General features: G+C 41.3%; 1 protein-coding gene across 1 annotated transcript in view; it reads right to left on the reverse strand.

The window, feature by feature from the left end:
* Positions 1 to 1,632: 1,632 nt before the first annotated feature.
* prr12b (proline rich 12b) overlaps positions 1,633 to 19,573 on the reverse strand; it is a 35,097-nt gene continuing 17,156 nt past the window's right edge. Inside the window, exons 5-17 of the mRNA XM_008303542.1 lie at positions 18,804 to 19,016; positions 17,109 to 17,192; positions 14,390 to 15,224; positions 12,198 to 12,802; positions 11,978 to 12,094; positions 11,458 to 11,591; positions 11,006 to 11,171; positions 10,015 to 10,288; positions 9,790 to 9,909; positions 7,250 to 7,347; positions 6,956 to 7,087; positions 4,226 to 4,321; positions 1,633 to 2,765 (exon numbers count right to left, since the gene is read on the reverse strand). Of these exons, the coding sequence (XP_008301764.1) occupies positions 2,631 to 2,765; positions 4,226 to 4,321; positions 6,956 to 7,087; positions 7,250 to 7,347; positions 9,790 to 9,909; positions 10,015 to 10,288; positions 11,006 to 11,171; positions 11,458 to 11,591; positions 11,978 to 12,094; positions 12,198 to 12,802; positions 14,390 to 15,224; positions 17,109 to 17,192; positions 18,804 to 19,016 (3,009 nt within the window). The 3' untranslated portion in view covers positions 1,633 to 2,630. The remainder of the gene's footprint in view (positions 2,766 to 4,225; positions 4,322 to 6,955; positions 7,088 to 7,249; positions 7,348 to 9,789; positions 9,910 to 10,014; positions 10,289 to 11,005; positions 11,172 to 11,457; positions 11,592 to 11,977; positions 12,095 to 12,197; positions 12,803 to 14,389; positions 15,225 to 17,108; positions 17,193 to 18,803; positions 19,017 to 19,573) is intronic.

Below are 19,573 nucleotides of genomic sequence, written 5' to 3' on the forward strand. Positions count from 1 at the left end.
GCTGCTGAGAGACAATTGGTCAGGATGGTCAAGCATCAACCAAGAATCACCAAAAACCAGATTTACAATGAATTAGAAGTTGCTAGAACACAGATGTTAGTGTCCACAGTCAAGTGCGTTTTTACATCGTAAGCTGAAATGTTGCCATGCAAGAAGGAAGGCCTTACTCCAGAAACGGCACCTTTAAGCTTGAAGTTCGCATCTGCTCACATGGACAATAAAAAAGAGAGAGAGAGAGAAAACAAAGGAGCACTAAAATCACTGAACATATTTAACAGGGAAATATGAAGACAATACATCACATCAGTGGAGAAAAGCATGCAATGTGCCCAATTCTTTTGCATTTTTTTTCCCAAACCAATTAATTCAGCTAATTAAATCCATTATTCCTTTGTCATGCATGCTGTTTCCATGGTAGCAAAAATACAAATTTACAGTGTCACTACTAGTGACCTGAGCGTTATAACTGTCCGGTGGGAGCTGGACAGTGTCCTAGCCTCTTGGGCAATGCTCTCAATGATCTGTTCCACATCTGGCACCGAAGCCCAGAAACTAAATGCTATGTGTATGAAAGAAAGAAAAAAGATGTAAAATTACATGTTCTGAATTAACTTCAGAGTGTCTATTTGGATAGAAACTTACCACAACAGGATTATTTTTAAATGAAATGCCAGACATAATTAAGTCAATGACATTGTCATAAAATGCGGTTGTTTCAGTTTAGTTACTTAACTGACACTAATAGTTTCAACAGTTTTTTACAACACAAACAGACTGACAATGCAGTGACCAGGACTTCCTGCACTCACCTGCTGTTGTCATAATGAGAAATGGCCACACACACCTTCTGACAGCTTCTCCTTCTTCTCTGTGATGAAAACATGGCTGGGTAATCCTACTTCTCTTCTCCCTCTGCACATCCCCTCCCTCCATGGAATTACTCTGCCCACCTGCACTGCACTCTGCCCTCTGCCCTCTTCACCTGAAGCAAATGATGTGGTTGAGCTGAGTTGGAGAATGCCCCAACAATACTCTGGCAAAAGGTGAGAAAACATCCTGGTCAGATCGCGATCAGTACAGAAGTGACTGTGGTTATTAGTGGTTGACAGAAAAGGAAATCTAATGTCTGCTCTGGTTACACAGTTTGATATTAAGAGTCCAAAGCCAAAATAATCAACATTTTTTACATTTTCTGAGACTAAGTATGCAGTGTTTCTTTTTACTATTCTCTTGTAAAAACATGCAATTGAACAGATATTAAGCATGTTTCACATTTGCAAGTAATATGACACATTATGTCATGTATGCTCTCTGCTATACTATGCTATGACTTAGATTTTATTTTGTTAAGGATTTCCTTTAAATGATTCCTGCTTGGGACATTAAAAAAAATATTGAGAGGAAGACATAATAATCCCATTTAGGATATCCTTGATATATATATATATATATGTGTGTGTGTGTGTGTGTGTGTTCCCTTTTTACACCTCTCAACAAAGAAATAGTTCATAGAAAAGAAACTGAAAGGCTTAACCCTGCGACCTTGTTGATCTTCGGGCCTCTGTATCACCTAAATACCCATCTCTCATTGTATTGCTCCGACATTCGTGAAATAACTTGAGCACAAGGCTGTTCATCATCACATATGTCATTTGAACAGTTTTACTTCATTATGTCAAATACAGGTATTTCATGTACAGAAGAGCAACTGGGAACTAGAGAATGAAGAAGCTGTACAATATTTACACATCAAAACAACAAAATTGCTCTGCATGAATATCCACAGAGAGATCAAATGATAGGAAATATTAATCAACAACAAACAGATAAAAATGACATTGAACACTGACATTTATGCTTTTGGATCATTTCACCTCACACTTCCTTTAAGAAAGTCGTGCTTTATTTTCCGTGCCTCTTCATTAAGGGCATTAAACCCTCTCTCATTGTCTTTTGAGGAACAAACAAAAAGAACAAGGTTTAGTTTAAAATACATTTCATCTTAGCTCAACTTCTTTACTGAGGCAGGTAGAACCAAGGGACTATTACATAGTCCTTTTAAACCTAACTTTTATCTCACTCATCCATAGTTTCACCTCTGCTGGTCCAACAGAAGTAATAAATACAGGTGGGCCATTTAATGTATACCCCTTTAAAACATTTTTTCAAAAATAATAACAGCAAGCAATGCCATTTCAGGATCATATTTAAAAATGTCCTTGTATAAATTATACAAACCATAGTTATCAATACATACTCACAGACAGCTTGCGTATGTGTGTCAATATTCTGTAGTTCTTGACGAAAATCTTTCATAGTGCTGACCAAATCACCTTACTTTGACTTTTGGGGAAAATCCATTTCATTCACATAGTTCACAATCCTCCATCTTTCAATACAATTCTTGAAATCAAGAGGTACTTTAAGATGGATTCAACAATGAAACAAATACTTTAAAAGTTAAACCTTCCAAAAACAAACCAGCAGTGGCTGTTCTCAGTGGAACCATTGCACCACTAGCATCCATAGAGTTTCTTTAGCGTGGTTCTTTTGTTTCACCAATCTGGATACCTCCATCTACTTAATGCTGTAGGTGGATATGTGAGTGTGGCAGGGGCTGTAGTCCTTCTTCAGGCTTTGGCACTGAGGGCGAGCAGTTCCATGAAGGAGTTAAAGAGGCTCTCCAGCCAGCCTTGGTTCGCCATGCACTGCTGCACCACCTCCTCCTGGCCAGGGTCCTCTGCTGCTTGCTCAATATTATCCGTCTGGTGAGGAAGGAACACAGTTTGGTACACTGAGTACAATGGCTGTAATACAACTAAACAAAGAGGCCTGTGGGAGGTTGCTAGTCTGTCACAGGTAAGAGGCCATATACACAATGCAGGAACTTATACCACAGAAGTGAGACAGCTCCTGAGACAAGGGCAGAGGAAGGTTCGACCCTGCCAATGCAGGTGACATCATAGTTTGTGAATGAACTTACTCAGACACCTCCTAATACTTGAGTCGGGAGCCTGTTCCTTTGGGACTGAAGCACTTCTTCCTCAGGCCATATTGCTATTACTGGTAATGCTATTACAATTACATCCACTAAACGTCATCAGGTCTGTTAGGGTCCGATGCTACTGCTGGAGGCCCTTGTTGCTGTGTCAAAATGGATTTAACAGGATCATCAGTCTGATTAAGTGGTATGTCATAATCATCACAGTACACATGTTCAGTTTGAAGTCAACTTCTAAAAAAAAGTAGAAAAGGAGGCACAGCCTTCAGTTATTAGGCTCCTCTCTTGTGGAATCAGCTCCCAGTTTGGATTCGGGAGGCACACACCCTCTCTACTTTTAAGATTAGGCTTAAAACTTTCCTCCTTGATAAAGCTTATTTAAGGTTGCTCAGGATCACCTGAACTGTCCCTTAGTTATGCTGCTTTAGGCTTTAGACTGCCAGAGGATTGCCATGATGTTCTGAGCTCCTTTCCTCTCCTCTCTCTTCCTTCCATACAGTTATAACCACCATTACATTCTCTCTGCGGACATCTCTGGATCCGGAGCTTTACGTTCCTGACCTGCAGCCGCTGGCCTCACCGACCCCCAAAATACTTCATAGTTATTGTTCCGTTCTATTGCTTGCTTTCCTACTGCTATCCTGTTTTCCTCACCCCTCATGCCCACTCTCACCCAACCAGTCGAGGCAGATGGCTGTCCTCCCTGAGCCTGGTTCTGCCGGAGGTCTTTTTCCCCCCTCCTCTGGGGAGGGGGGGTGGGGGAGGGTGGGTCTATACCTTCCTATGTTAAGTGCTATGTGATGGCATATGTTATAAACTGCGCTATACAAATAAAATTGAATTTAATTGAATTTAATTAAAAGATATGTAGGACGGATGCAGTCAGAATCCTTCCATATCTTGTAGCTCTCCAGCACCAACAAAGCTCCGACAGATAGCAGAGCGCCTCAGGATGTCCTACTTGACTGGGAGAGGTGATATTTAATTACTGAATGCCAGGCCTTAACATTTGGGGTGTTTTGCAGTCTAGCAGAGTAAAATACCATCACAAAGTGGTATGATCCAATGACCTGATAAACACTTGGCAAGCATGACACAGACAGAGTTTAAACATGGTAAATATGCAAGTTTAATTAAAACAAAATATTAAAATACGTAAAATAAATAAAATATGTGTTTATATTAATCTAAAATATATTTCTATATCAATGCGGCCATTCTTACCTCCTTCTTGCAATGCAGAAAGGTGTGATACTTGTAGTGGTGAAGGGAATGATACAGACTATATATCCGACAAGTTTCAATAGAAAGCTTCATATCCTGAAAAGGATGAGAGAAAAAGACAGGGATTTACCAACGTCTTTGTCTTTCAAGAGTTTTTACCTCCGTAGTGATTTCCCCACAATATGAAAAAACACTACTAATGATCAAAGCAATACAAAAGGAAACTGATAAGATATTCTGAAGAATATTATGAAGTAACATTAATAATAAACAACTAAAAACCATTATGAATGCTAGAGTTCTGAGCCTATATATCGCTTTTCTACCTTGGCAGCACTTAAAGCACTTTACAATGTATTTTAAACTCCCCTATTTAGACACACACATTCACACGAGTGGTGACAGAGCTGCCATGCAACGTGTTTGCCAGCCACCAGGAGCAACTTCAGGTTCAGTGTCTTGCCGATGGCCACTTTGGTATGGGAGAGGCAAATAGTGAACAACCCATTCTACCACCTGAGCCACAGCTGTGGTGTTTCTTTACACTTTAACTTTAGTTTGTTCAATTATTATACAGAAAAGTTTTTCTTTCCTCCCTTTTCTGAAAACCATACAGTGGAGATGTCAACCATGTAGTAAATATATCCTGACTGGCCCTGTTCTACCTATACCAGAGCTCTGACTTCTTCTCTGCCACCGTCATCATAGCTTGAGAGTGACCTGGTGTGACCCTGAATTTTGATGTGTGAAACAAGACAAGGTCTGTTAAAACACACACAATCCTCTTTTTCTGATCATTTTCCATTTGGAGTCTGGGTTGTATTTCTTGGTTCCAGGCCTCTAAAATCATGTAGTATACAAGGCTGTTCCCTCTGCTCAAACTAAGTCTGAAGTAGCTGAAATCCAATTTCTGCTGTAAATGTAACTTAATATATCACAGTGTTTCTGCATTTTCACTTTACTAGGATTTGGTCTTTAGGTTGATATTTAAAGTGTATGCTAGACATATATTACATATATGTGATTACTGTCAGTGTATTTTCTATTTCCAGGCCTGTTATATGTGATGATTTAATAAATAAGGTAGAGTTTCGTAAATAAGGAGGGTTGTGGGAAACCTACTCTTATAGTGGCATCTAGAACAACACACATGATATGGCCAAATTAGAGTACAAGAACTTCTGGTCATACAGGTGTGCCCATATAGATGGAGCCCAAGCTCTTGTGATGGTTGCACCTTCAATTTCAAACAATAACTGTCTGGACATCCTTTCTTCACTGTTCTCTCCCTCTCTGCCCTCTTATCACTGGGAACTTGCCCTTATTTCCTTGTCAACCTGGACTGAACTGAAGATTGAGTAGTGGAGATGGAGTGGTAAAAAGTCCTGATGTAAAATTTTAAGCCTTTGCTACAAATAGGCATAGGCGGACAAGATCCTATCTCTCTCCTAACCTCAGTAGCAGCCTCATGCCATTACATTCAGCTCACCCCATCACATGCTGCTGTCCAACGCTACCTCAAGAATGTGCTGGGTTTGTCACACACTGCATCTACCTGCAAGACCTGGTCAAAGGTCTCACTTGCCAGAATGCTCAATATTCCACTGTTCATGGCCTACTGGAAGCTAAGATGGAGCACCAAGCTTCATGTCACCAGCTGACTCCAACAGCCTACAGGCCATACAGTCAGCCATCAGGGCACTCATTAAGTGTCCCAACTCCTGAAGTGTCCCAACCAATATTGTCATTCCAAGTAAGGCCTATACTGAGTTGTCAGCTTTGTAAATTTCTGCTGAAAATGGTCTATTCTAACTCTAGGCGTGACAGACTGGAATACAGAGGATACCTGACCGAGGGATTTGCCAGCTTTCTGTTCTGTTCTGCCCACTGTCAGCACTGCCACATTGTTAAACTTAGTATTGTGATCTTTAGTGCGAATAACTTTATTATAAAAAGGCCTCCACCAGTGGGATTTAGGACAGTGGTTTTCAACAGGGGGGCCACAGCCCACTAGAGGGCCACAGAGAGCAGCCAGGGAGCCTTGAGATGGCTGTGAATGTTATTAAGAAAAATACGGAAAAATATTCTCATGACAAAATAACGAAAGAAACTATCTAACTAAACAAATAGTCAATCTGTAGTGCTTCATTTGTATAAACTAACTGCCAAACTCAATCATAACAATGGACACAGGGGGGCCTTGGGAGCAGAAAGGTTGAGAATCCCTGATTTAGGACATCATTGTATTGTTGCCCTGTTTCCGAGAGTCAAAAAATATATTTTTTAAAGTCATAATTATGAGATAAAAAGTTATAATTACAAGATATCATCGATTTTGTTGTTTTGTTTTTTTTTATGGAAGAAACAGCTTAGTTTTGTATGATTTTTGACGTTAGCACAGAATGAATATTAATGGATCAACCCTATCCCTACCCTTCCATTTTTCACAGTTAAATCAGGAGCTCAGGTATTTTTGGATAAGTCATTTAATTGTGCCCATACTGCCTGTGGGCATATACAGTGACACACAGACAGGTGAGCTGCAGGTTCTCAGTTGAAGTCTGATCTTACGGTGAAATCTCTGTTCTTAAGTTCATGAGCTGATTACAGTGTAGGTTTCCATAGGCTGTAGATATGGGATGTTGATACTCTTTTTATGAAGCACCATGTTAAGATCAGCTGTACCTGAGTGTGATGCTGTTGAATGTGATGTGCAATGCTGTTTCTCACCTGCTGCTTAGGAATACTCCTCTTCACCCGGTTGAGGGTTTTACGATTGTAGCCATCCCCACCAAGGTGAACTTTGACAACTCCTGATTCCAGAGGGTCTGCTGTCATTTTGGGGAATATATGTAAAGCCTCCTGGACAGTGGGAATCAGAATGCAGTCAAAGAGAGGTACAGGTTGAAACCCACAGATGTGATCTGCAGCATCACATGAAGGTATTTGTTCTAAATCAACAACAGATCTAACACAAGGTGATGTGAGAAGTGCCAGTAAAACAAGAAGAATGTGAAGGCTTGCCTGGTGCTGAGCACTCATGTTGACTCTCCTTAACAACCTCTTCTTCTGTTCACTGAGCAGGCTATCAATTTTCCTCATGGGTGGAAGGTACAGCTCATCTGAAGAGTTAAAAGAAGCAGAATGCTTGTTTACATTTAAATCTTACATTTTAATCAGTATCATTGGAATTGTCACAAGAGACCTGCAGATTATGTCCAACCAATTCAGTTGGGGTATCACAGCCAAGGCATAGTAAAAGGTGTTTCTGTCATTAAAAATACCCAAAATGCAACATACCCAAATGCAAGCTGCCTTCATCTGACTTACTCAGACCTCATCCTATCCTTAATCATGAAAAAGAGCTTGAGATGCTTGACCTCCTTCACATGAGGCAGCAGTCCTAAAATGCCTGTTTTGTCTTTGTCACTGTTTTATTATCCTTGTCCACCATGGAATAATCACGCATTTTCTATGAGTAACCTATCAGGGATTGTCATTGGGGTCACTTTTAAAATCACTGCACTCTAAGAGCTACAGTATTCACTACTGGATCCAGTTTCTTTGTTTTCTCAAAAGCTTCCCCTGTGGCGTCATCAGTGTAGCATCACTGATTACGAACAAAGTCAAATCTTTTGCATCATTAGCATCCCTTATCTGACTGCCCTGTACAGGGTCATGAGCATTACAATATTAGAGGGACATATCTAGCTAACAGAAGACCTTATCTTCCTTAAGCGTTTATTTCCTTAAGTTCAAGATTGTACTGAAGGCTTGCATGGATTGTGAAATGTAATTAATGTAATCTTCTCCGTCAAACCACACACTTCAGTTAAAGTGGCCCACAATCATATATTTCATATTGTATTCAAATCTGGATGAATGCAGCGCACCCACCATCTCAACTGTCTGGCCTATCATTGTTTTACATACATATCCTGTGATGACAAAGTCAAGGCTTTAACCATGCTTCCTAAACACATCAGGTTTATTCTAAGACTCTCTCAAAGTTTCTTCTGTTTCAAAATCAGATCAAATCAAGTTTATTGTCATTTTGCTGTACATACACAGAGTAGTACAGGCAAGATGACAGAATGTTTCTTCACGATCATTTCATTAGTACGTTTGCAGAATGCACGTCTGGGATAAGACACTAAACGTTCACTGTCGCTATCTCCTGAAGGGGCTGCTGTGTCCATGTGGGCTGCCATCACATGGCGAACCTCATCAGGTCCTGGTAGGTCTTCAGGGACACAAAGACACACACAACAGTGTGATGATGGTGAAGCTGCAGATGCTGCCCAAAGTTAGCTGCCTGTCTGCCCACCCTGAATAATGTCGTCCCCTCCAGCTGTATGGCTGTCTCGGATGTTGTCATGGAGCCATGTTTCGAACACACAGAACACACAGCAGTCTTTCCACTGTCTGCAGGTTTCTCTCTGCAAACGTAGCTCGTCGAGCTTGTTGTCGAGGGAGCGGACATTGGAGAGTAGGAGGACGGTCCTGCTGGTCTGGAGGGGCTAGACTTTAGCCTAGCATGGATCCCAGCTCTCCTCCTCCTCTTTTGTTTACGTTGTTTGTTAGCAATTCAGTTCTTAGCATTTCAAGACAGAATGAAAGTCTTCAAAATTACCATGTAAATCATCTTAACCCTGACTTTTATGCACCTCATCCCCCTGTCAATTTGGTTGGATGTTGCTGGATATGTTCTCTGTTGCTTTTGTGTTCTGCTCCTGATTAGTGATGGGAGTCTAAGGTGGATGACACACCAAAGATCTGACATTCTGACAGTGTGCTTAATGGTTTTAAAACTGCAATAGTGCAAAACCTTTTCTTAGAAAACCCATGCTAGACATCCCATTCCACGAATCATTCTGACTAATTTTAAAATTATCATTGCATTCAAAAAATAACAGAGCAGAACTTTTTGTTTGCACAACAATGGTCTTTTTAAGAAATTTCAGTTGAGATTTGGGGAAACATCCAACTGCACTCCCTCCAGAGCTTCTGTTAGCAGCTGAAAGTTTTCAGCACTGTGCTCTTCCTGTTGAATCTGACCAAGACTTTTGACTCTGTTGATCATAGTAATTTTGAATTTAATGTCGTAAAAATAATTATTACTATTATCATACATTTTTTGGATTGCAATTATTTTCTAAAACCCTAACCCTGGGGGGGAGTAAGTACAACAATATGCAACAACACGTTTTCGTAGTGTTAATTTTCATACAGCAAACTTGGAAATTTGTCAGCTTTGGAACAACACCAGTATGGACCTTGTAAATCAACCAAGTGGTTTGGTGCTCTGGGAGCATCCTTTTACTGGTGTAAAGGTTGTTCCACCATCTCGACAAGTAACTTTCATTTGTCACCCAATCAGTGCACTTACATGCAGTAAGCTGTGTCATGCAAACAAGAAACCTGGCGACCATAACTGAGGTAGAGATTTACAGGAAAAGGATCTTCCCAGTTACATCTCCTAGGGAATAAATATTTCCCTGCCATGTAAATGAATAACTAGGATTCTAATCAGCCTTATTGTGCCCCTCCATCTAAGTGCTCACCATCAGTGTCCTCCAGTGCTTGGATCATATCAGGGTCAAGTGCTGTGCTGACCAGCATCTCCACATAGCTCCTGAACATCTCCCTCATAGCTCGGTTGTTAGCCCCACCTCGCATGAGCCCTAAAACACAAAGAAGTTGCACAGTGGGTCGGGACACAGCAGATACTGGCTGATGGTGATTTTAAATAGTTGTATTAAAATGTTATTATATAAAGAAGAGCTGACCTTCATCATCACTTGGTGGAGAGGAGTCCGACTCAGAGGAGGAAGATGGCACCTCCTTCAACCACTTCTTTCTCTTCTTGGGGGGAGGCTCAGCCTTGTCCTTTGACGTCTTCGCTCTGGACTGACACTCCATCTTCTTCTCTCCTCCTCGTTTCTCTTTCAGCCTTGCAAGCTCCATGGTGTCATCTCTCCTGTCCCGTTCTGCTCTCTCCCTTTTTTCTTTCTCCTGATCTCGTTGCTTCTCTTTCTCCCGCTCTCTTCTCTCCTTTTCTTTCTGATCCCTCTCCTTCTCACTTTCCTTCTCTTCTCTGTCTTTCTGCTCTCTCTGCTTCTCTCTCTGGTCCCTGTCCTGTTTCTCCTTTTCTATCTTTTCTTTTCTCTCCTTTTCTTGCTTCTCTCTCTCTCTTTGCTCTATCTCCTGCCTCTCCTTTTCACTTTGTTCCAACTCCTGTTTTTCCTTTTCTTTCAGCTCTCTCTCCTGTATTTCCTTTTCTTTTTGCTCTTTCTCTTTCCACTCCCTCTCCTGTCTCTCCCTTTCTTTTCGTTCTATCTCCTGTTTTTCCCTTTCTTTCCACTCCCTTACCTGTTTCTCCCTTTCTTTCCATTCTCTTTCCTGTTTCTCCCTTTCTTTCTGCTCCATGTCCTGCTTCTCCTTCTCTCTCTGCTCCCTGTTCCTTCTATCCCTCTCTTTCAGCTCCCTTTCCTTTTGCTCTCTCTCATATTCCCTTCTCTCCTTGTCCTTTTGCTCTTTTTCTCTTTTCTCCCTTTCTCTCTGCTCCTTCTCCCGTCTTTCACTCTCACTCTTTTTCTCCCATTCCATTTCTTTCTCCTTTCTTCTATGGTCTTTCCCCTTTCGTTCTTTGTCCTCTTTTTCTCTTTCCACCTTTTCTTTTTCTTTCTCATCCCTCTCTTTTTGCTCCCTTTCCTGTTTCTCTTTCTCTTTTTGTCCTCTCTCATCTTTCCTCTCTCTTTCCTTATATTCCTTTTCTACTCTCTCCCTGTACTCCCTCTCTTTTTGTTCTTTTTGTTCTTTTTCTCTTTCCCTCTGCTCCTTCATCTCTCTCTCTTTCTGTCTCTCCTTGTCTTTGTCATCTCTTTCCATTCGAGGTTGGGCCTGACTGTGAATGGTGGGAAGCTGTTTAGGTAGTGACTGGCGTCTGTCAATCAGTAAGTCAAAAAAAACAAAAGAAAGAGACAGAAGGAATGAGGCTCTTGTTTCTTAAGGCCTTGGAGGCTACATAGTTATCTGAAATTAATCTAAGATCAGCTGTTGACAGAGATCATTTTTTAATTAACTTTTCATTGAATTTGGTTCTGAACTCTCTCTGATTTTGATGTACAGTAGATATGCCTCTTGTAACTTTAAAATTCATATCAGCTCATCTCTATGCCCCTTCCTTGAGTGGCAGAAACATTTGTCAAGAAATTCAAACATAGCCTTACCTCAGAGTCAGGCCGGCTCTGTGCCATGGCTTTCGGGAACACACTCTAACGTAATCTTTTTTGTTGACGTTCTCCAAGAACTTCACATATAAACGCTGGTAGCGCATTTTGGCATCACCAAAGTAACCCAAATACTGAGGGAGGAGACAATGAAATTAAGAATTACAATTTCATAAACACAATTGCACAATAGCGGGAAAAAAATGAATGTTACAGAGGATACAAGTGAGGAACAATCATGGAAGACAGTTTTTCATGTCACAAATTGCAATGAAAGTCATTTTTGGAAAATTCAACCACTGCTATGTGAGGCTGATCAGACTTATGTAGGCTTATACAGGGAAACGTCACATTTCAGACATAGTACTCACTGGTTTTGGGCCCTGGTTTGAACTGTACCAGGTCTGATTTGTTTTGAACCCATAGTGCTGTACACCAACAGTGTGCTCAAATTAGGTTTGTACTGACTGAACATGTGGAATTCCTGAGGTAAACAACATGCGTATTCTGGAAAACTCACATTACTGGTTGCACAGAACTGCCTCTGACCATCTTTGATCTCTGGGCTGAATTTCTGCAGCAAAGCTTTCTGCACCCTCCAAATGGGTGGGGGCTCCCGGCCTGTCTGCAAGGCCATCTAGTGACACAAACACAGTGTTTACACAACGTGTTTATAAAATGTGCTCACACTACATTTTATTCACCATATGTACATCTTAGGAGTTGTGGGGGAATCTAACCTTAAGAGTTCTGATGTCCTCAGTTCGCACCACAAACTCGTCTCGTTCACGAAAGATTCCCTCGCCTCCACTCTCACTGTCCTCTTCTTCACTTTCCCCAGCGATGGCAGCATCAGCCTGCTTCTTTGCCAGGTGGAGGGAGGTGAGACGCTGGGTTGCTGGGGCCTCCTCTGGGGTTGGAGGTGATGGCGGCTGAGAAGATGATGAACAGGGGGAGGAAGAGGAGAGTGCAGATGGGGAAGGCTGTCCAGCTTCAGGTTCCTGGTCCTGATCAGAAGATGATGGGGGAGGTGTGGTGGATGGAGGGGGGATCGGCTGGCCCAGGGGAAGGTTGGAGAGGGGTGATGATGGAATTGCCGGAGGGGATGTGGAGGGGGGTGGGGAAGTGCCTGCTGCTGGAGTCTGTTGGAATGAAGACTGCTGCTGATCAGAAGGAGGACAAGTTGGACTCTCTTCTTCCTCATCCTGCTGGCTCGGCAGTGGGGAGGGTACAGAAAAACACAGGGGAGGAAGCGGCGAGGGTGAGGAGTAGGTGGGTGGTGAGGGGGAGATGGATGGTGATGGGGATGGAGGTGCATGAGCAAGCACAGGTCCTGACGGAGAATCTGAAAAACAGAGGCGGAGGATGAATGTAAAAGGTATCTTGTTCTGTATGAAACAGGAAGTCACAAGAGGGACCAAATGAACAGTCTGATATATGGGGAAAAAAATCTTCTACTCCTTCTCCTGACTTTACAGTTAGAGTTGTCATGCAGTCATTGCAGTTCCTCCCTGCGTTGGCCAGAAGTGTCACCTGGGGCCTGTACTACGAAGCAAGATCAACATACCCAGGATATCTTTCAGAGATCTGGCTTAACTAACCCTAACAATCGCACTCAGGATAACCAGTCCTATGACGGCGGTAAGTCAACCCAGGGTTGTCTGATCTGAGTATGAGCGCGTGCACATAGATTAGATGAGATGAGATTAGACAGAACTTTATTGATCCCTTTATAAAATGGGCGGCGTTATCGGCATCTGACCAATCACGACTATGGACAAGTCTGGCTGCAGAGTGGCTTACTCTACCACCGAGGAGCAGAATGTAATCTTTACAAAATATGAAGAAGAACATAAAAACATCATAGGAGGAAAAGCAAGCGACCAAAGCCAGGAAGGAATGCTGGCAGAAAACTGCCGACCGTGTGAATGCATAAGTTCATTAGTTTATAATATAAAAAAATATGATCACTGTTCCATCATGAAGGCACGTATCAGACAATGAGCACATCTGAGGATTCCTTTCAACTAATTTGCTGCTTAATTGTGGCATATCTGACATTTTTTTTACTTTCAGCTGCAACCCTGGTGTAAAAAGGATGTGGGAACAAATTAAGAACAAAAATATATGAAATAGCTTTGACATTGCCTGTAGCCAACAGGGGAAAAAATGAATGAAGAAAGACAGGAGCTCATAGAGATCCTTGTGAGGGTGTGCTGTTTTGCCGGTCCTGGAAAACCCTCACACTCCTCAGCGATCTCTCACAATTCACGCTTCGATGTGTAGCGGGTCTTCGATAAATGCCGGTGATGCCATTTTGTTGAGAACTGCTTCAATTTCTACTCCTTCTGAAGTTTTACGGGGGAGAGAACTGATTTTCAGAGGGCGGTGCTTTTGTACCCAGTGATCTCAACCTCGAACACAACCTGCTTCGGAGCAGGTTAGCCGCTCAGTGTAAGTTACCATGGTGATGTACCCCGGAAAGAAGTGAACCACCCTCGTAGGACTGAAAACCCAGGATTTAACCTGAAGTTACCTCACTAACCCCAGATCCTGCTAATAATACAGGCCCCAGGACTTTATAGAGCATCAACTACAACACAATGCTTTTCCTGTCTCCTATCAATCACCAGCACTAAGGAGAAGGGTCATCCAGGGATAATCAGGAAGAACATTCACATGTGACACCAAGAGACAGACATTACAATCTCCTTCCATAAACAGCCACTTGTTATTACATGAATGAGGTTTCATAGTTACAGTTAGAGTGAATTAACGCTGTTATAGCTGAACAACTCTATTTGTTAAAGGGCATAAGATGCAGGTGACAGTTTTAGAGAAAAGCTTCTATATTTACCTGAAGCAAAGACTTTCTTGTCAATCTAATCATTAGTTAACATTTCAGGTAACTGAAAAAAAACACATGCATTACCTTGAACTTTAGGAACCTCCAAAATCTGCATTTCTGACATCCTCTCCTCATCCTTGTCCTCCTCGTCCTCTTCCAGGGTTCCCTGCTGCAGATTCTGTGACTCTCTCATTATTTCTTCATAATTCGCAGTCTCCTCTTCCCTCTCCTCAGCCTCATCCTCTTCCTCATCTTCTCCTTGCTCAGACTTTCTTTCCTCTGTTTCTTCTTGGTTTGACTGTGGGGAGCATTTCTGTTCTTCCTCATCCTGTGTGTGCTTTTGAGAGTATGTAAGGGCCTCCTCTTTTCTATTTTCCATACTGGGGATGAGGGGAGGCATGGCAGGGAGAGGGGGGCTGAATGATGGCTCCTGTGGTGTAGGTGGGGATTGTGTGGGTTGGGCCTTAACCATTGCAGAAGCCATTGCAGCAGCCAGTGAGTGTGGGGTGTCATAGAGGGCTGAAATTGCAGATGAAATGCTCTTCTGCAGGTCCTGGTTCTTACTGACAGAGTCCTCCTCATCAGAGGAGAAGGAGGGAAGCGTCTCCAAATTCCTTTTCAGCTCCTCATCCAGAGGCTTGCAGGGACTTGGGCAGCCACTGAGGGCCAGGTCCGTCCCGTCACCCTGCCCTCCCTCACTGAATGTTCCCGGAGCCTGCTGTGGAGGACTCGGCGATAGGGAAGGAGGAGGCGGAGATAAGGGCCTGATACCTCCCTTCAAAGAGGAACAGGGGTTTAGGGCTTCTTGCTCACTTCCATCATGTCCTGTTTCAAGGTCTGACTGTTTTTTGCCTGTCTTCAGGAAATCCAAAAAAGAGGCCATGAAGGCAGGTTTGAAGTCAAAGGCCTTCTCATCAGCCTACGAAAAAGCAGAATTTCATCACTGATTGTGTTTATGGTGTTGTCACTCTGTCTACCTTTAAAAAGTACAAGAACGCTTCTGATAGAGAGCTCAAGATCATCACCAACGCCTGCCTCTACAGGGACCATCTCACAATGGGTAGTGCTACAATGTGGGATTCATGGATTATGTTACTACTGGTGAACGGGGTCAAACCAATTTTCCTCCTCACCAGTCTTTAACTTCTCATTCCACCAACATGTGGTGACAGCGTCAGTAGCATATGCCAAACAATGAGTTTCCCTATGTATTTAGTTTACTATGTTAGCTAACTTGTGATGAAGTGATGAAAATATTCTGAATCTAAAGTGCAGGTTTGTGAGTTTACATCAAACCTGTTAGGTCCTTTTAAAAGAAACTCAGGTCTGTTTGCACTGTCAGTACGATTCATTTGGGCTCTTGTGAACGCTGTAAATCAGTGCCTTCAACAGACACATCCACAGCATTTCAGAGCAGAGACTACTGCTTATTTTTTGTCATTCCTACTTTTTTACAAAAAGTGTAAAAAAGCAGATTTTTGGAATCATTCAAATTTGGCTGGGTGACTGGCTGGGCTGGGTGGTTTCTGTGGTGCGGGAAACTTACACAGACTTTTCTGACAACAAACTGTTTCCAAGTTGGTGCACATGATAGCAAACAGGCACCCATGTACATATCCAGCTGACACAAAAGATTAATGATAGAATGTACAAATAAACTACAGAGCTGTGATCTACTTCTAGGTGTTCTCCATGTTTCTGAATCTTCTAGAAATGTGCTAGTATCTTGAAAGTGTGACCAATTATCCCACATTGGTAGAACAGCAATTAACAAGCAAATTGTCAATTAATTCACATATTAATTATTTGACTTATAAAATGTCAAAGAAGACATTTCCAAATGATGTAATCAGACATTTTATGCCATACTCACACCTCAAATCATATACTGTGAATATTCAGTTTACTACCACATTAGAAAAAAAAAAAGCAACAATTCCTTTCAATTTGAAGTTTATTTTTACTTTAAAGTTTGCTTCATTCAACTTGCCAGCTGAGGCCACTCTGTGTGTTGCTTAAGTTAATTAGTGATTGTCATTTGTCCCACCATGTGAATGTGAATGGTGAACATGTATGGTGTTGCAGCGCTGTGTTTGACTGGCGACCTGTCCAGGGTGTACATTGTTTCTCACCTACTGTCAGCTGGGGCAAGTTCCAGCCCCTTGTGACTGTCCAAAAGGTAAGCAGTCATTTTAACAAGAGCAAGAAGCATGTGGAATAGACAACAAGCTAATATGTTTATGATACAAACTCTTTATCATTCTCAGAGCTGTCTTAGATTTATTTTGTTAGTAGTGTAGGGTTTTAATTTTTGCTCTTCAAATTTTCCTGTAAGCAGTTCACTAAATAAAGACCCTGGAAGCTGTAAGCAATAAAGCTTCACAGACAGTAGGTGGCAGCAAGGATCCTGTACTGAAAAATGCAGTAACTGTGGCAACAGCTGCCCTGGTAACAGGCATCTCTCTCCTCTCTCTTTTGTCAGTCAGAAAGAGCTGGCTGTCAGTCAACTATAACCTCCTTCTCTCAAAACCTCAGATCCCAAAAACATGACTGAAAATAGCATTATTGTCTTTTCGTTGCACTGAAGACTACATCAGTAAATCATTTCTTACAATTAGGTTGGAAAAATACCTGGACAGACAGCTACCTTCTTACATAGGTATTGACCATAGGCAACTGAGATGTGAATATGGTAGAGGATGTCCTCTCTCTGCCAGAGGCTTGGGTCTGAATAGATGAGGTATGAATTATATATGAAGCTCCTGGCTTTGCACAGTTTTGCACAGGGTGTAAAGCAACTTACTGAATTGGAGAGTTTCTGCATAGCAGCCCAAGCTTCAGGATTCAGTGGGTCATCAGCTTCTTTCTTCCATCCATCCACCATCATCTGTGTTAACATCAGAGATCGTCATGTGTAAAGATTACTTCTATTCAAATAAACACTGGTGTTCACAGTGTTCTATGCTGTCAGTCCTCTTAAAGATTCCATAGTAGGGGTTGTATAAAATCAGGAACACCTTTATCCAACTAGATTATATGTAAGAGGACAGATGTACTGCCAATATTGTCTAAAAAAAAAGATACAAGGAACAAACATATGGATTATGCCAATATTATTGCCACTGGTACTATGTTTTCCCATCATTTTTAAAATTAATCTAATCATCTAATATACTCTAAAAATGGGTTACTCCTAAATTGCTTGTTTTCCTATTTTGAATGCTTTTAAATCTGTCGAAAACAAAGGAGAGACAATAGCAATCACTGACGCCACACAGCCATGCCTGATTTGCATGTGTGGATTGCTGTGGTTGTATTGAAGGAGAAGATTGATCGACAGATAGACAGAACATGGCAGTTTGTGTGGTTTCTTAGCCTGCCTGCCTTTTTGGGCTGTAACTTTTGGTCCTAATTACATTTTCCCTAATTGTAATAATCCACAGTCAGAAGGGAAACAGCATCAAAATGAACGGGCCGCCAATGAGAGAGAGACGGATACAGAGAGAGAGAGAGAGAGAGAGAGAGAGAGAGAGAATGAGAAGGTGTATACAAATGTTTCTCCTGCTGATTTTAAGTGATTATTGTGAAAATTTTCATTATTAATTGTAAACTAACAATGCTTTGTTTGTGATGACGGTTTGTTTAGTTTTGTTTAGTTTTCACTGGTAGCATCTAGGTGTTGTTCAGGTGCTCCAGATTATTAAGTAGATTATTTGATACATTTTGTCCCTTAAAGCACCAGAACAGCACCCTCTCATTGTGCTGTGACCAGCTGATGTACAATTTAAGCATAAAGTTAGAAAACTACTTGAACTGTAAATTGTAAAACTACGCTTTTATGGGAGAAAACGTAATAACAAGTCAAGATAAACTTACATAAAATCACTCTGTTTAGTATTTCGCTGTACTGTACTATTAAGGGTCACTGCCATTTACTAGTATTTTTACAGGATGGAGTCCTACAGATGTGAACAACCTTAAAGTCGAGCCTGCACTTGAACCTAAGTCCCTGATTTATGTCGAACACAATGTGATGGAGAACACAATGAGAGGATATCTGTTAAAAGATGCACTGACTGAACTGTGTATTGCTTTGGCTTCTTTTAGAAACCTAAGGTACCCGTTGTACTATCAAGATATCTAAATATTGGCTATAAATATTGGTAAAGCAATAAGTGTCCCAGTCCTGAATGTGTCTAAGGTACTCACTCTCCTTTCATACCCTGTAAAGAAAACAATTAATGTATGGCATTGAAATAACAGCAAACAATTTAGTATGTAGAGATGTTTTTCTACAAAAAAGACAATAATTTTTTTTAAAAAAAAGCTAATGAAGGACTTCCCAGTGCATCTAATTAGCCAGAAATGAACACATACCAACATTCAATGTAAACTGTCATCCAAAGCAGACATCATCTAATTCTAGTGTTAACTGATTTGATACAAAGTATAATTCTTCTAGGTGTTTCTCTTGCAGCATTTTTTGTGTGTGTTTTACCTCTTCTGCTCTCTGCAGATGCTTCATAATCTTGTCTTGTGCCTGGTTCAGTTCATTTCTGCTGATATCCATGTTGGTGCTGGGCCCAGGGCTTAGGCCCAGAGATGGTGCTGAACCCACTGATCCATCAGACAGAATCGGCTCACTGCTAGACAGTGAGTCTGTCCTCAACAAGGACTCCGATGGAGGCATGGTGGAAACGGGCAGTTTGATCTGAGAGACAGACAAGTTGGATGGAATTGGAACTTAGCAAATTATCTTAGTATTTGTTAAACTAATGATTGCTGTTTCCCTGTATTAGTGTAATTCACTGCAAGCAATGCAACATCTTCTTATCTGCTGTTTATTTTATCTCACTATTATGTATTAAGAACAATCTTCCTGAACATCAAATTTATCAAATGCTGCCTTTATCACTGAACTGATTGGTGAATTCATTTTAGTGATTCATTTAGCATCCTGAAACATTGGCCAAAAAAAAATAAAGAATGAATCATTTTAAACTTAATTAGTGAGCCACCAAACACCTACAAGGATTAATAAAATTTACAATTAAATATTTTTTGGTTTTATCCAGGGGATAAGATATCAAATCTAACACTTAACACAGTAACAATTCAAAAATTAAAAATCAAGTTCACCAGATAAACACACACACACACACACACATACACACATATACATACATACATACATAGATATATATATATATCCCGCCCCCCTGGACCCACGGTACTGTAAACGCTAACCTAAACACCTAAACACCTAAA

This window comes from Stegastes partitus, unplaced genomic scaffold (genome assembly GCF_000690725.1).
Source record: "Stegastes partitus isolate 25-593 unplaced genomic scaffold, Stegastes_partitus-1.0.2 Scaffold38, whole genome shotgun sequence".
NCBI lineage: Eukaryota > Metazoa > Chordata > Actinopteri > Pomacentridae > Stegastes > Stegastes partitus.